The following is an 18,227-nucleotide window of genomic DNA, read 5'->3' on the forward strand; positions in this document are numbered from 1 at the left end:
AAAGTTCATTTTCTAAACGTTTACATTTTATTTTTATATAACAAAATGAATCTGAAAAACATAAAAATGCAATGTTAAGTAATTCAAAAACTGTATCAGTTTTCACATAATGGGATAAAAGCGTGCTTTGGGTTAAAATAAATTTCATAAAATAAAAACAAGATGGGCATACCTTTCTTAAGCTGGATATTAAGTTTCTTGCCTATTTTTTTGGTGTTATAGCCACTGTTTACATTTGTACTAAATACATTTTGGGGCAGTGGTGCTGGAGTTGGAGCTGTGGGTGGTTTTCCAGAGAGGTGTGAGCTCTGAGGTAGTAGTCGTGAGTGAGAGTCTATCTGCTCGGGTGGATGATTCAGGCGGGGAGCTCTCTGCAGAGCAGCAAGCCCTGCACTATTCACACTCCTGTTATCAATATACTGGCTGTCAGGGCTGAAGCAGCTTGAATAGTAATTGTTCTTCTCACTTTGGGATAGTTGTTCATACTGTTCTTTATTTGCTGCAGGAACCACATGGAACCAAATGATGGGTGTACGCATGGCTTGGCGAAACATATGTTGTGCTCTGGGTTTGAGAAAGAATGGAAAATTAGCAAATTAAGACTGGCAGATGAGAAGATATTATGAGTTTAATTAAGTATACTAATTAAGCAACAAGAACTGACAGACTGTTGAAACTGAAAAGCAAAATTGTAATAACCCATTTATCAATCAAGTTTGCAAGTCCTGATAAAAGCAGAGCTGTTTCTCCAAATATAAATTTCTCATTGTCTAAATAAAAATGAAAAATTATATACAAATATGGATCAAATACTGTGTTCTCAATGTAAATTATTAAATGGCAATTTCAAGCAAAACAGAGATTTTAGAATTTCAATCTTTATAGAAAAATGTTTCTCTTAACACTATCCAATACAACTTTTAAAAATTATGAAATATATCCTTAGATGAGGCCCGCTTGAACATTTGGAAAAATGTACCTAGAACTGTACTTAGAAAACCATAAAAAGTCACTAATCATTTATTTATCAGCAAAATTAACTGGTTTATGTAAAAATTTCAAGAACAAAAATGTAGCCTCAATGTACAGTCAAAATGTTAGGACTGAGAGCCTCCCCTGGTAGTGCAGCGGTTGAGCGCTGGGCTGTGAAGCTGCCCGCAGCCTTTGCAGCGCCAGTTTGATCCCTGGCTGCTGGGAAGGGTCCCACATGGCACACAGACCTCCCCTGTCCCATCTGCTGCTCCCTTCAGCAGTGTATTTCATCAGTCTGCCTGTTCTGTTCCCTGCTCTGGCTCTGGTGAAGTCTCTCACCATCCCGCGCTTCTGACTATACCCAGTGCTTGTATAAATAAATAAATAAATAAATAAATAAATAAATAAATAAATAAATAAATAAATAAATAAATAAATAAATAAATAAATAAATCTTTAAAAAAAAAAATGTTAGAAGTGATTGGTCCTGGTGCCATGCCATCACCAGTCCACAGTGCCACTCCTACTCAGGCTGGCTAGATCTCACACTTAGCTACATCTCACACTAAAGCCTAAAGATTTCTTCCCACTCTTGGCTTGTTTTATAAGAACTGGACACATTTTATGTTTTTAATTGAATAAGGACTTGCAGCAGGATAAAGAAAATGAATATGCCACAACTCTGTGGTTCAAAGGAGCTTTTACTGCTTATTTGTACTGAGAGACATTATGCCTAACAAACTTGAAATGTGCGTTAAAATATAATAAAAACTCGCATTTTGCTCAATTTTCTGAAAGGTGACAAAGTAGCAAAAAATGCAAAGCTTAAATTGGGCCCAGAATATTTGCAGAAGCACTTTATCAGTCAGAGGGCATTTTGATATATAGTCTAATGGTAGTAATTACCTGGAGTTTGATTAAAATTTTAAAAGCTAGATAATGGCCAAAAATACTTCTCTCCAGTGTACAGATAGAGATCACAGATATGTTGTTTGAAGCACTTCAATTGAATGCACTCTGTCATGCATTAAGCATAAAAGGATAACAGAAAAGCCAGTACACACTTACTGTTCAAATCTTCTGTTTCGAAGGTCACCATCATTAATCCTGACAATACAATCATTCTCATGAAAAAGGTTTTCTTGTTCAGCTTTACCACCTTTCTCCAATCGTTTTACTAACAACCCCAGGGTTCTGGAACATTAAGAATGCAAATTATTACACATGTAATATTTCCACTATACACAATGTCCTACTACATTAATGCTGAGATTACATTTATAAGGACTTCCTTATAAAGAGGTACATTAAATATCTATTAACACATTTTAAAATAACATCAACCAAAAATCACAACAGTATAAATGAGTACAGAAATATATCTTCTCAGTAAATAAGAAGAAATCATTACAGGCTTGCCAATTTATTTTTCCTGAAACAAACCATATATTTTTCTCTATGCTTAAAAATGAATCAAACAGCTTGCTTGATGGTTCAGTGGATTTTGCAGCGTGGAGCATATATGAGCATGCATTCGTGAATAAACTGCAGATGGCTACCCCTGCCTTCCAGGTAAGAAGGAAGGCTACACTCAGTATATTGTACATTTTAGGAGAAAAGTAGGAAAGATGGAATAATAGAACACATTTCATAATTGGCATCTGAATTTGATAGTGCCTAATACTCTGAATTTTAAAGTTTGATATGTTTCTCAAAGGTGATCCTTTATTCCCATCTGAAGAAAATTAGAAGAAAGCCAGTGACAGGTACAAAGAATGGCGGTCACCGTTCATCTCTTCAATGTGAACTAAAACTTTAGGTTAAAAGAAAAGCCTCACTAAACATTTAGATACCCACATAAAGAACTGTTATTGCTACTATTGTACACACCACATCTCTACTATGGCATTGTATCTTCCTGGAAGATAGAAAATTTAGGATTCAGCAATATATGCTCAAACACTTAACTAGTAGTAAGGTCTTGATAAGTACAACTAAATGAATGAATTAATAACTGAGTTGGCTGAGGCAAGTGAGTCTTGCATTTCTTATAAGCTTTGTAAAATAGAATACAAATGAGACAAAACTAAGATTCTTTTATTTTTTCACTAAAGATATTATTAATTCCAAACATGATCTACTTGAAAGGGACTGAATTAAAGCACGTGTCTTTTTTTTTTTTTTTTGGCTTATTTTGAGGTACAGTTCTGTTTCATTCATTAATATTTATATCACTGCTTAATATCATTTTAATTTTTATTATTAAATGTAGTAAAGAGTATTATGCCTTCCCTAGCATCAAGTCTAAAAACATGCAAGAATAATACATAATATTTACATTAGATTTTGTAATTTTTACCATTTGACGATTAGCACCTACTAGCATGAGTCTAAAAATATAACTGATTTATGAAAACAACATTATGTAGACATTTCTAATTATTAACTCAGCACAGAAATAAGAATAAAGTACATTGACATAGCTGCATGAGCAACTTAATGCTCCAAGTCTATATTTGGAAGGAAGAGATTCTATAATATGCTACAATAATTAAATAATAGCAAAGTACCATCATGAGCACAATCTATCTTTGGAGAGTTCCCGATTTAAGTTTGTTTCTATCTACACTTGAACACAGTGGTTTAGCTGAGAAACCAAATTATTAAAATATGCCTATGATTTTGTTGAATGAGAAGAATATTTTGGCAGACAAATTAAAACACCATTATTATAACAATGGAAATAGGAGAGGATATTTGGCTACTTCAAGAAGCCACATACAAGAGCAGCTTGAAAAAAACCTGATGATCATAAGGTAACTGTACATGTGGGATCATATCTCTTGCTTAAGAAAACTTCCTCTATATGCCAGGAACAATTTTTGAAAATGCATCTGCAATAAAAACATGCCCTACAAAGAGTCAATCTATTTAATAGATAATATTGTGAGTAATTTCTCAGCGTACTTTTCTACAGTCTAAAGAGACTAATAATTATTATGTTTTTATGGATTCTAAAATACTTTGCATATTCTAAAATACCCACAGAATATATTGAGAGATGTTTTATAAAATATGTATAAAATAAATGTAGTTTTAATAACCTGTAAAAACTATTTTTATTGCACATTACCCACTAGTTTACTAGAATCAATAATTTATTTAAATTTGTGAATTTATCCCTGATTGAGTCATTCAGGAGTTGATAGTTTAAAGCAATATAACTTGGAAATCTGTGATTTAATTCTACAAGGGGTATCAATATGGATCAAATGAATATCTATGGATTTATGTTCAATATTTTAGTTCCTTTTTCCCCTACTTTTTCTCAGTGATACATTCTAGAATAATAATCTACAGTAAAAAAAGATATGTTTCTTTTACTAAATGGCTTGTCATTCTGAATAAGCCTTCATACAGTGTATAATCAATAAACAATTCTAACATACAGTAAAAATGTTACAAATCATTAATATACTTTCATAATTCCATAAAATAAATTTATTAAATGCAGTTTTTTGAAAACTAATGTTTTAAATTAATAGTCAAAGATCTCAGAATCCTTTTTCTCTGCAATAGAGATTACAGAAATTGATGGGATTGAAGATAGGAGGCTATGAAGAAGAAGAATTTACCAAGTGACACAGCAACTGATCAGGGAATCAGAGGAACAAACTGAATTAAGAAGTTAGCATCCTGCTGATTTCTAAGCACTTGACCACACTTAGAATCACTGTCTCAAAAAGAGTGGATTAATTTAAAAGTAAAGTGGTACATTCTACAAAATTATCTCATTTGCTTCACTAGGTGAAAATGATTACAAAAGGAATGAGAATGAACTATAAAAAAACTTTGGAGAAAACTGAACTGAAAACAGAACAGCTAGACAGAATGAAAAGTACCCTCTGAAGGAAAATCAACAGGAACTAATATGGACACTTTCATGGCCCTGGAAAAAAGTCCTTGTGCAAACACAATTCCACATCTTTCACATTCAATAAATAAAATAAAGGTATCTCAAATTTTATAACTAAAAACAAAATTTAGTCACATAGTTTGCTAATTCAGCCAGCAGCCAAAAACTTGTTCTAAAATAATAAAGAATTGACAGTCTATTGTAATAGTTTTATTAGAGAAAACAATGGAAGCTAATGAAGTTCAGGACATCTTAGTAGGCCAATGTGCTAAAACAGACAATAGCTTTCCTTCTTGGCAGTTAGTACCAGAATTTCTTATGAGGGACAACCATGTTCCATCAGGAAAAAAAAAATTGCCAAAAAAACAAACAAACAAAAAACAAAAAAAAAACCAACAAAAAAAATGAGAGATCAAAGGGAGAAGAGGAGTTGGGGTGAGCTCCATTTAGGGAGAGTTCAGAGAACCACCCCAAATTGGTAGTGCAGTCAGACTTACAGAAAAGCGTTGGTGTATTTATTAGTGTGGGAGACCAGATTACAAAATCATGACTTAGGGGTATGTGAAAGTGAACCTCCTTTTTAACCTCCTTTTTCACCTCCTTTATAAATTGAACATAAAACTAACATGGAACAGAAGGTTTTTGAGCAAATAGGTTTTTTCTGGGTAAATCGGAAATATTCTGAACCTCACTCCCCCTCCACTGTTTCCCATGCCTTCTCCAAAATTGTGGGGAAAATACTATGTCCACTACATACATGTCTCACTTCTTAATACTTTTCCTAATACAAAAATATTAAAAAAAAACACAAAATTTCATTTAAGCATTTTAGCATGGCTTTTGAACAAAGTTTCTTACATAAAAGGCAAGAAAAAGAATACAGTCACACAAAGCAAAGCCACTGAAATGCTGCATGTCTGTACATGATTTGGGATGCATAATTAGAAATTTAACTGCTTGGATTATATTAAGGATTGCACCACTGTATTTTTACAAGGTTCATTAGCCTAATTATACACTTAATTAAAACAAACTCAGTTACACATGTTAACATTTTCAATTCTAAATATAAATTATAACCAATGATATAACTGAAAATAAGTAACAAATGTTTTATTGACATCTGAATTGACTGAACAAGTCTGAGTTTTGCTTTGATAATGTAAACTCCCACAACTGCCAACCAGCTGTATGGAAATTATCATAATTCATCTTAATAAAAGCTGACAGTATAAACATCACAACTGTAGGGAAGGCAGGCTATGAATGCGTGAAATGGAATCAAACCAACATGATACTCACCTCACTAAGTACTGAAATTATTGAGCCAGCAGTTACCTACATTTGATCCCTAAGAACCAAAGCCACTGCTACAGTGGACACAAACAAGAAAATTTAAAGGAATTCTGCTGGAAAAAATCTAGATTTTTTTAAAAGGATACTTAATGGATGAGATCAAGTAGGCCAACAAAAAAAAGTAAGTAATAATTGAGAAATACTTTAGATTAGTGCAAAAATAACAGGCATCATAATCATACAAACAGATTTAAAGCAGATTTATCTAAAGGTAAAATGTATTTTTTTCCTAACAAAAGCATTTATTATGGTTCTTTATTAAAACAAATATATCTGCAGCTGAGAATGTTCAAATGTAAACTTTCAGACAAATGGCTACAGATTAAGTAAATATGGTTAAATTTTGGTTTTTCAAAATTATAAAATTAAAATTAAGTAAAGCTCCAGTAATATCCAGCTTTAAAACATTACAGTAATCTAAAGTATACAGAGCCTCAAATAAAGCTTTACTTAACACCTGAGCTAGCTCAATGAAATTCAAATGGCTGTAATTCTTTTTTAATGCATGCACCCAACTTACTAAATAAGTGTATACTAGGATTCACATATTTGTGATATACCTATACATTTTCATCTTATAATGAAAAAGAAAAAAAAAATGATGATGATGCCCAATTATATACTCTAAGCAGAAACTAAATATACCAGCAGAACACCAAGAAACTCTGGAAGGAATTGTGAGGCACATAAAAAGAAAATAAATGGAAGATAAAATATCATTCTTATAAGCTGCTACTACCAAGCACCTGGCTGAATGTAACTTTTAAAAAAAAAACTTACATGTATTTTCTTAATGAAATCATACAAATCTATGGGAAAAATATTTGCATGTCATACATCTTACAAGGGACTGATGGCCAAGATCTATGAAGAAATCAGACATTCAACAGAAAGAAAACAAATAACAGTATCAATAAATGGGCAAGAGTTAGAGAGACACTGCTCCACGTAAAGAAACAGAGGGCCAACAGGCACATGAAAAATTACTCATCACTTATCAGAGAAATGCAAATCAAAACCACAATGAGTGAGATGCCATCTCAAACCTGTGAGAATGACCCATATTGAAAAGACCAGAAACAATAATGTTGCCAAGGATGTGGAGAAAAAGGAAACTTGTATACTGTTGATGGGAATGTAGATTGTCCTTATGGAAAAAAGGTCCAGCCCTTATGAGAAAAAGGTTTTTCAAAACATTAAATCTATAAAACATTCAAAACATTAGATTTATAATCTAGTAATTCCACTACTAAGTATATACCCAAAGAATTTAAAAATACAAATTTGAAGGGATATGTGGAATCCCATGTTCATAGCAGCAATATTTACATTAGCAAGTTATGAAAACAACCCAAATGCCCAAAGGCAGATGAGTGGATTAAGAAGATCCAGTTTATAAACACAAAATAAGACTACTCTATAGTCTTGGAAAAAAAAAAAAAAGATGAACTCGATTGCCATTGGGAAAACATGGATGGAATTTGAGGGAGGGAACCAAGACCAGTAAAATAAACCAGAAGGAGAAGGTCAAACATGGGAGAGTTTCACTCATGTGGAACATAGAAAAACAAAATGAAGAGTCACTCAAATCGAAACCAGTAACAAACCCTAGAAATCTTCCAGGAAAATTTAGGTTACCAGAGTGGGTGAGGGAGGGTAGAGAACAATGTCTAAAGGAGGGCTATGGATACCTTGATGGTGATAATGACTGATGCCATTCATCTGAAAAGGTGAGAACCTATTCCTCTGAATCACATACAGTGCTATAAAACAGTATTACCACATTAAAATAAAAATTTTAAAAAATGTAGGAGTGCACCATCTCTCAAATGTTAAGACTGAGGCAAAAGGCAGCTAACCTTCCCCACTCCACACTCACTACAAAAGCAGAGCCAATTTCCATCTCAGTTATCTCTGGCCTAAAAACTTGGCCTCACTCACGTCAATGCCAATAACATGAGACTTAGCCAAGTGGCCAAGTTAGTTGGTCACTGATTCATACAGAAATATTACATTTTTAACCAGAAAATCTGGAAAGATAATGAACTTTTTATTTTTAGCAAGTTATAGTGCAAAAAGTCATGTAGTATTTGTTAGATGAGCTGAAAATTTGTAAAATAATTACAAGCATGCAAATTATAGTAGGAAGAAGCAAGTCCAAATTTTGATTGAATAGTGAAATAGATGAGTACGTTACTTCTCAAGACCTTCCAAACTTTTTTTTTTTTTTTGCTAGCTACTCTGTAGACAAAGTAGTTTAAAACATTGTAAAACTTTACTTTGAGCAAGTCTGACAAGATGCCAAGCTTGCTTCCTCCATATACTCACACTAAACTGTAGCAGAACAATCCCTGAATGATAAACAGTAAACTACAGTACACATCATAAGAAATAATCTGGTGGAGATAAGTAGGAAAAACTTTCATTGAACTGAGATTACAGTAAGAACAGGACAAAACAACACAGGAGGGTGGTAATGTATTGACCATCCTTATAATTGTTGAATAAGAGGTGCATAAGCATATCAGGGAGTTTGGAGTGGGCAGAGTTGGCATCAAGAACAGAGCATGCACCATTAGACCAGTAATATAGAATAATTGTTACTATCTTAAGCCTTAAGTTCCCAATAAAGAACAGCTGAAGCATGAACTTCCAGGGAGAAACAGGGGGGAATCCCCTATGTGTCCTCATAGAAGAGGTTACTAAGTTCAGCCCAAAACTGGAATAATTCAAAACACCTGACATTCCTAACATGAGGCTAAAACCAAGAAAACACTTGACCCATTTCACTAAACAGAGGTTAAAAAACTTATTAACAACAGTAGCAAACACCCCAGAATAAGGCTCTGTCCGAGAAGGTGGGGAGGATAAAACTCCAGACTTTTGACCCAATGAACAACAATCCATACCCAACACTGCATTCAATGCTCAGAAAAAGCCTAGAGGTAGAAGCTGACAAGAGACAATGGAAGACACTAAGACAGAGAAGCTGACTAGAAGAGGGGATCATTTGCTTTTAGGGATTCATCCCCAACAGCTAGGAAAACAAAAGAACATAAACAGTTGGGAATGTATCAAAAGAAAACATTTCTGTACAGTGAAAGAAACCATAACCGAAATGAAAAGACACCCTACTGAATGGAAGAAAATATTTGCAGACTATACATGTGGCAAAGGATTGATATCAAAGCTAAAGAGATAGCCATGGCTATCATGTATCATGGAACAAATGATTTCCAAAAAAAAATAAAACCAGAGGGTTACATATCAACATACAAAAAGCTAATTAATGTCAATGACATCAAGAGAAAAAAGGGTAAGGAAATCAACTGGATTGCCAGCTAAGGTGGTGGTGGAGAAACATCAAGCAAGGAGGGAATGGCAGGAGCTATTAAAGCTACTTATAAAGCTTTCCAATCAGAATCCTTTACCCTGCAAGAGTAAGTCTCAAAACAGAAAAATGGGTAAGAACCTTTATTGAAAACAAAAATAAAAAGAATTTATCAACATGAAGACATACAAGAAAGTGATGAATGGGTTTTTAGAAAGGAACCAAACATAAATCCAAATGTAACAGATGACTAATTTACATAAAATGGAGGACAGTAACAATGTGGCCCATAAGAATAAATTTAAGATGAGACTATACAACAGTTCATATAAATAGTTCATCATATAAAAACCTCAGTAGAAAAGTCAAACAAAAATCAATAGAAATAACACATAAGACAATGAAAATCAAAACAAAACATATGGGAGTAACTTCAAAAAATTAAAAGACAACTTAAAAAATGGCAATGAGCACTTATGTTTCAATAGTCATCTTAAATGTTGATGAATTAATTTCAGCATTACTGAATGACTTTCAAACAAAGTCCATCTTTCTCCTACTTATAAGAAACCCATGTAACCAAAGAAGACAACCAAGAATCCACGACCTTACAAACAAATGGCAATCAAAAAGGTCAGTAACAGCTATGCCTATACCAGATAAAATAGACTTTTAATTTAAAAAGGTAAAAGTAATAGAGAATACATAATGACTAAGGGCTAAGACAATGAGAAGAAATGAAATTCATAAATACACATGTATCAAATAATGGAGTACCAAGATGCCTAAGACAATTACTAATAGAACTAAACAGAAATTTCAAGGGATTTTAATACTCAACTTATAACTATGGACAGATCAACAAAACAGAGAAAAAAATAAATGAGGAGCTAGACTTAATAGGAATAACAGATATCCTCAGAATACTTGACCAAAAATAAAAAAACCCAAAACAAAACAAAAACCTGCTGCCTATACATTTTATCAAGGGCACATAGAAAATTTTCAAAAATAATCATATGCTTGGACACAGGTCACTCGACAGCAAAACACTGTTGAACATAGTAATCTCTCTGAGAATAAGACCATAAATCAAGGGCATAAGACTAGAAATCAACTAAGAAAAAACCATAAATAATGAAATAGACTAAACAATATTCTTCTTAACAGCTATTGGATAAAGGAGGAAATAAAAACATATCAAAGAATATCTTGACACTAACAAAAATGAGGATACAATTACCAGAATCTGTGTGATGCAGTTTCCCTTAGGAAGGAAAATAGCAATGCAAGCCCATTTTAAGAAGCTAGAAAAATCCCAAATAAAAACCCCAATATTATAAGAAAAAGCAACTTGAAAAAGAGGAACAAAGAAGACCAAAAGGTAGTAGAAAGAAACAATAAAAATACAAGTGGAAATAAATGAAACAGAGATCAATAAGACTATACAAAAGATAAATTAAGAATAGCTTTTTTGAGAAGATAGACAAAGCTCCAGCTAAACTAACAAAAGAGAGAAACATTAATAACAGAATCATAACTGAAAGAGAAGAAATTATAGCTATCACAGAAATAAAAAAGATCATAATAGATAACTATGAAAAATTATATGCCAATAAATTTAATAATCTTGAAATAATGAAAAGATAGATCAATAATGTTTACCAAGAATAAAATGGGAACAGAGTTGAACAAAACAATAACAAGCATGGACATTGAAACAGTAATAAAAATCTTCCGTGCCTCCCCCCCAAAAAACCAGGATAAGACAGCTTTACAAATGAATTTAATTCAACCTGCAAAGAACTAATGTCCATCTTGCTCAAATTTACATTTATGTAACAGATGATTTAGCAAAGTAAAATACTTACAAAATCTAGCAGACAGTAATAAAAGCATCGAAAATTCTGAGATTCAGAGGTAGAGGGGAAGGATAAAGGGGAAACAGATATAAGGAATGAATGCAGAGGGAAAAAAAGAATGGAAAAGTAAGATTTCGTATTGACAAACTCCTCAAAGCTCTACATTGGGGTTTCCTTTTTTCTATATACTCATGGAATTGATGAATTATCAGGCTGGATGTATATCAATAAAGTCTCCTGTGGTTTGCTTCATAAAACTACAAGATTGAATTGTCTCCTTTGGAGTTTCACAATTGGGGTAGATTGCTAAATCTAGGATACCCATTTAGAGCCACAAGCTGCTTCTTGGTCATGGCAGCTGCCAGTAGATTAAGAACTCGGCCTGCAGGAATGAATAGATGACTGTGTTGGGGGGTGGGGGGTGGTTAAGGGCTGTCTTGTGAGCACAGTTTATCAGAAAAAGGATAGGTTTTCATGGAATATTTATTAAGCTATGGCTCAAAAGACAAAAAATAACATCTAGAGCTCCTTGGTCTTCTTAGGAAGCAAATTTCATAGCTTTCTCTTAAACAAACTTTTTAAAAATAAACTGAACTTCAGTTTTCATTTGAGAGCAAAATTATCCAATATTTGCATCTACAGTACAGAAAACACTTATATTCAATCTTTTTTTATATTAATATGATCACTGTAACCTATTTTCAATAAGGTCACTTTCATTTCAACTTAACAACTTTAACAACCTTTTAGATATGAGATTTTTTTCCCCACAAAGATGGCAGAATTTATGATCAGAAATGCCAATAAGATAATAAGCCTAGTGGGAAAAACTCATGAGACAAAACTTTAATAACAACTGAAGAAGTTTGTTGTCTTTCATGTGGCATTCTAAATATAAATGCTGACAAAATCATTTGGATAATATTCAAAATCAATTAGATAAAATAAATAATGATACATCTCTAAAAAGTTGAGAAGTAACTAACAAGAAGGCATTCCAGCAGGAGACATAAACAGAAACACACTTCTTACTATTGTTATACTTTTACAAATTATGTGAGACTGATTTTTCTTTAATTCTCATGATTGACAAGCAGATGGTAGAAAGAAGAGTTCTCTAACTACATATCATACATATCTGTAACTACTAATTAGATGTCTTTTATGTTTCATTTATAGTGAGGATTCCTGAGAATTCCTTACAATTGTCATTGAGAAATGCCTAAAAGAAGCTTTCTTATTCACAAACAGAAATGATATTGTGGGGCTCTTATCCCCCACATCATATGTATAAGAAGGAGAGAAAAGCTTTAGATATAAAAAGTGCTAAAATGTAAACTCCATGATGTAAGAAATTTACATCATGAAAGGGAAGAGAATGGATTTTGTTGGGGGACCATGGGTGCTTTACTGGTGGGAAAACTATGGTGACCACACCTCAGGGGAGAAAACATATTATGAAAAAACTAGAAAGAATGTTAAATAAAATATGTCATTAAAAAAGGAGAAGTAGAGCCTCCCCAGTGGCGCAGCAGTTGAGCGCTGGGTTGCGAAGCTGCCCGCAGCCTCTGCAGCACCAGGTCCATCCCCAGTTACTCCCCAGCCACCAGAAGAGGGTCCCACATGGTGCTCAGACCTCTCCTGCCACCCGCTGCTCCCCTCAGCAGTGTACTTGGGTCCTTCTGCCTGCTCTGCTCCTCGCTCTGGCTCTGGTGAATTCTCTCACCCTCCTGCGCTTCTGACTATACACAGTGCTTGCATAAATAAAAATAAATAAATAAAAATAAATAAATAAATAAGTAAATAAAAGGCCTCATTAAAAAAAAGAACGGAGAAGTAAACATTATTAATTACATGCTTTAGCCATAACTGTTTCCTTAGGGAAAAAAGTTAGAATATTTACTAATGTTAGAAGTGCAGTTCAAATAGAAGAGTATTTTTTAAAAAATCATATTTTTTGAAAATATTCCACAATTTTTTCATATATGATTGATTGAAGTCTTACAGACTATTTTCTAATAATAATTGCATGGCTAAATTCCAATACATTCTGATTCAGATCATTGACTCATTATTTCTCAACAAATCACATACATCTATATGTAGCATGTTCCTTTCATATATTCTCTTCCAAAACATCACTAGTGTGAAGTTCGTCCTTTCTTTCAAAGAAGAGACCAAGTTCCATTACTTCACTAAGGGTTTGCTATAGTATTCAATATTAAATAATCCAACGTCCTCTCCAGCCCTGTGGACATGGGCGTACTTCTTTTAACACATAACATGGGACTTTTTATATGATAGAAATTTTTTTCAGTAAGTTTTTCATTCCCTTCAAATCAAATGCAAAAATCTTATCATTTCATCAGCCTAGGCTATATTCCTATGTATACTTTCATATTTTGCATTCTGAGTATTTAACATTACCGCATCATCATAATTTTATGTGATTGGAAAGCCTCAGAAACCTCATTTAACCAAGCCAGAATATGTCCTTGTTTAATTTTGAATGTAACAGTGTTATAATTAATGTGGAGAGTCACTGGGTTATTAGTTCCTATTGCTTAGCTTTGCTGAACAATACCTGTGAGCTAGGTCCTAGAAATATCAAAAAATATAAAGTAAAACATTTTTCTCTACCAACAGAAAAACAATCAGACATAATCTTTCTGAACATAGTATCATTTATAAGTTAAAAAGAAGGTTTTGTTTGGTGATGTGCGTGGTATGGTAACAAGTATCTGCAGGTGTGAACTCATACCTCTCAATTATATACATTGTTGTAAACCAATGATACTTCAATTTTTTAAAAGAAGTATAATATAAATAATAACTAAAAGAGAAAAATCCAATTTTGATATGATTCAGCAGGAAATAAAATGGTCTGTTGAATGAAAATTGACTTCAAGGTAATGAAATGATTAATACAGAGCTCTAGAGGTGGATTAGTTAACCTTATTTTTGAATAACATACAAGACTAACGTACAGGTGATGACTAGCTTTTCTATGCTTCTGTTTGTCTCCTTTTCTAGGTATCTCAGAAAGCAGCTGGGAAAACAGGAGACACTTGCCAATTATAACTTTTCCCTCAATCAAAGAACTAAATCCAGTTCACTCTAGAAATCATCCATTTTAAGGAGGTCTAGCAAGACCCTTATTTAGGAAAATGTTGTCATGAAGCAGGCCACAATGATACCTAAGTGGCTTTAAAAAATTTCTCTAATATTGACTTAATATTCTTGGTATTTTCCTGAATTATATTTCATAGGTGGAATGTTCTTTATTGTTTCTCTTCTTTAACACATAATTCCAATTGTGTGTTATTCTTTAGACTCAAACTATGAAATCAAATCTGAAAGTAATACTGACATATGTGTCACTTTTATGAAAATAAATATTCAGTAAGCGTTACTCAATTAGTTATACCTGGAAAATTGAGTAAGTCCAAGTATATTAGAATTTTGTATAAGGGAAGTTATTCTTAGAAATTTTAACTTGCATCCTATGAATATGTATTCCTACATTCCCACAAGATATATGTGCAATTTCTTCACACATTCCAGTTAATTTCTTCCTTTCTGCTATACCGCATTGCTTAATTTGCCCTTGCAGCCACCAAGGAGTAGATGTAGCTACTTATGAAAGCTGTCATCACATCTGAAGTCATCTTCCACAACAAGCCAACTCAGTTACCTAATTCAGGCAATTCTTCCCCTATCAGCTCGGAGAGCACCTAGTATAGAACTATATCAACATTTATCACATAATTATAGTTCTGTGATTTCTTGGCTATCACTCCATTTAGACTGCAAATCCCCTGAGAAAGACTATATGCCATTCATCTTTATTTCTTGGCACCTACCACAGGAATTATCACATGATAAATGCTTAGGAAAGTTTCTGACTAAATTAGAAGAATCCCCTTGAAGTGTTTTTTCAAAATATGGGGTATTTCTGCCTTTGGAAGATGGGTATCATGATTCTCAGCAGTTCGCCTGTCTTTCACTTCCATAGTCAATATAATTCTAGAGAATTGATATGATATCAAATTCATGGGGAAGCTTAAATATAGAAAAGAGATATTATAAAAAGACAAAATATTTTTATTCTGTTTCCCAATATGAAAGCTGGAGATGCCTAAAAAGGATTATAAAGAATCTGATTTTCTTCATCCCTTTGAAAGCTACACAAGATTTTCTTCTTCAATTGCCAATCAACAAGGATTAAAAACTGATTCACCTACAAAATAATTTCTAGTTATGCAAATGGTTGTTTACTTCAATGTTTTCTATATATTGTAATTAAATACCACAGTAACAACAGTTGGATTTTGAGAAAAGTCTCTCATTGAATCAATCTAGTATAGTTTTATTTCTGTTATTCTTCTTTTGTTTTAAGATTTTCATTTGTTTCTTTTATCCTAATATCCTTTCACACCAAGGTAGGAGATGTGTAATAAATGACAGAAAATAACGTTTGTAATGGAACTGCTGATTCTATATACACAATTAAATTTCATCTGTGATGAGTTATATTCCACAGGCCATTAAAGACACATTTATATTGGGAAGCTATAATCCATGCAATTTACCTTCTTATATTTTTGTTGTATTTGTGAAATAAATGGAAAAAAATATTTAGCTTTGAGAATATCTAAAATTATATATTTTAAAGGAAATAAAGGCAATGGCCATTATGAAACAAATTAACATGGTTTAACTAAAAAGCTCTGAAGAAATTTAGATACATCTCCAGAGTTGAAAACTGAAAAAAAAGGGAAGAAAAAAAATGACAGCAGTCTCAATTCTGTGATAATAAACCCACCCAAGAATTCAAGGTGAATCTCACAACCTGTTATATAGTACTAACATTCACATATCACAGTTTGGTAATTTTAGATAAATCAAAAGTTCAGGTTCTAGACAGGTACATTATGAAAGAGATGAATCAGAGAAGATCGTACAATGAGTCAAATACTAATTTAAAAACAGAAAGTAAACAGTTTAATTACATAAGTATAATTGATATTCCATCTGGCTTTTACAATATATGAGATGATTGTAACTCACTGGCAATAGTTCAAACTATGTTCTAAGTTCTCAATCACTGGATAACATTGCCCCATTTAAAGTTAGTTAAGATTAAATAAATAGGGCATCCCTGGTTGGTCAAAGGGTTAAGAACCACACTAAGAAGCATTGTGCAGCCTCTGCCTTACGAATTCGATCCCCAGCTGGCCAGGGAACAACCCACATGGTGCAGCAGACCTCTCCTGTCTCACCCGCTGCTCCCCTCAGCGGTGTGTTTTGGTCAGTCTGCCTTTTCTGTTTCCCTACTCTGTCTCTGGTGAATCCTCTCACCCTCCCACCCCACATCTCTGGCCTGTACTCCATGCATAAATAAGTAAATCTTTAAAAAAAAAAGATTAAATAAAATAGTAACAATAGAAGAAATGAGATTCAAAACCGGAAGCCAAAGTGTTGACAAATATAATTTACCAGGTAACCAACCACCTGATGGGCAAATTAATGAACCTACAACTAAACTTCATTAAGTTCAATTTGCATAGGTTTAACTGCAGAAGAAGGATGATCTGCAGTTCCCTGTGATGGACAGAGGCCTATCAAGCTTTCAGTGCAAAATTCTATTCGTAATGTTTAAATATGTCAAAACAAAAAATACAAGAAAAGCAGTAGCAGAAGAAACGAAACTCAAATGAAGGTGTTAAGGATGTATGTTCTAGAAAATAATGAAGGCAGAATTAACAGTGCAAAATCTTGACATTTGAGTGTACAAAGATAGAACGGAATGAGACAGAATCACAAGGTAGGAAATAAATCTGCAGCTTTTCTAACTTTTAAAATGCCAACCGTAATCATAAAAATCTATAAACATTAAAATGAATTTCAAATGAATCATTACTATGTTATACAGATAATTTTTATGGAGTCAGTTTTTCCAGAAAATTACACTAAAACTTTCTCAACATTACAAATTTAGCTGGAGTGCAGACTCTGAAAACCTATTACCAATTTACAACAAAGTAAAATGTTTTCATGGATGTGATGAACAATAAAATTATTAGGAAATTTAAATGCATGATTTCTTCATCAGGCTAAGTGCTTTCTGTGATTATGGTGCATACGTATGAATGAAGTAGCAGTTGCCATCAAATGAAAATGTTTTCTGTTAAGCATATGCTAAATCAACAAAACACTATCTGAGCATAAATGAAGATAAAACACTCCACATTATGATTCAATTAAAAACCTCCAGGATACGTTACCTGCCTCCTCGAGCACTGAAAGGCACTACATGGATTCCCAGAGGCCCTCCATCGTTGGGGACTTGTACGAGCTTTACCATATCACTGTGAGACAATGATGAATGAGGGAGCATGAACATGTACTGTAAACAAACCAAAACCAAACCAAAACAAACAAACAAACAAAAAACAACCTGCAGGAACACAGACACACAATAACAACAAAAGAGCACAAAACGAAATTCCCACCAAGTACACACGCATATACAACACACTCTGGAATATAAGCATGGTGATGATGCAACATTCAAACTACATACCTGAACACTAGTCTGATGGCATGGAAGGAGAGCAATCATCAGATATAACTACATTAAAATGACACAGAAACATTTCTCCAGGATGACATGCTTCTGTGTAATACAAGTGCACATTTTGCAGTCTAATCTCTAGACTTTCACTGAAAAAAATTCCACCCCACTATCTATTCAAGAACTATGAAGATTAAATGGCTAATGATGCTG

At 33.2% G+C, this 18,227-nt stretch overlaps 1 protein-coding gene across 15 annotated transcripts in view; it reads right to left on the minus strand.

Moving 5' to 3' along the window:
- The window catches only part of PARD3 (par-3 family cell polarity regulator), a gene marked incomplete at both ends in the record, with an annotated part of 584,385 nt that overhangs the window by 251,223 nt on the left and 314,935 nt on the right, over positions 1-18,227 (minus strand). For all 15 annotated transcript variants that reach the window (XM_084254375.1, XM_084254377.1, XM_084254376.1 and 12 more), the window contains 3 exons: positions 173-564; positions 2,041-2,166; positions 17,725-17,808. In XM_084254375.1, the coding sequence (XP_084110501.1) occupies positions 173-564; positions 2,041-2,166; positions 17,725-17,808 (602 nt within the window). The remainder of the gene's footprint in view (positions 1-172; positions 565-2,040; positions 2,167-17,724; positions 17,809-18,227) is intronic.

The sequence above is a fragment of the Talpa europaea genome, assembly GCF_964194135.1.
Source record: "Talpa europaea genome assembly, chromosome: 14".
Classification (NCBI taxonomy): domain Eukaryota; kingdom Metazoa; phylum Chordata; class Mammalia; order Eulipotyphla; family Talpidae; genus Talpa; species Talpa europaea.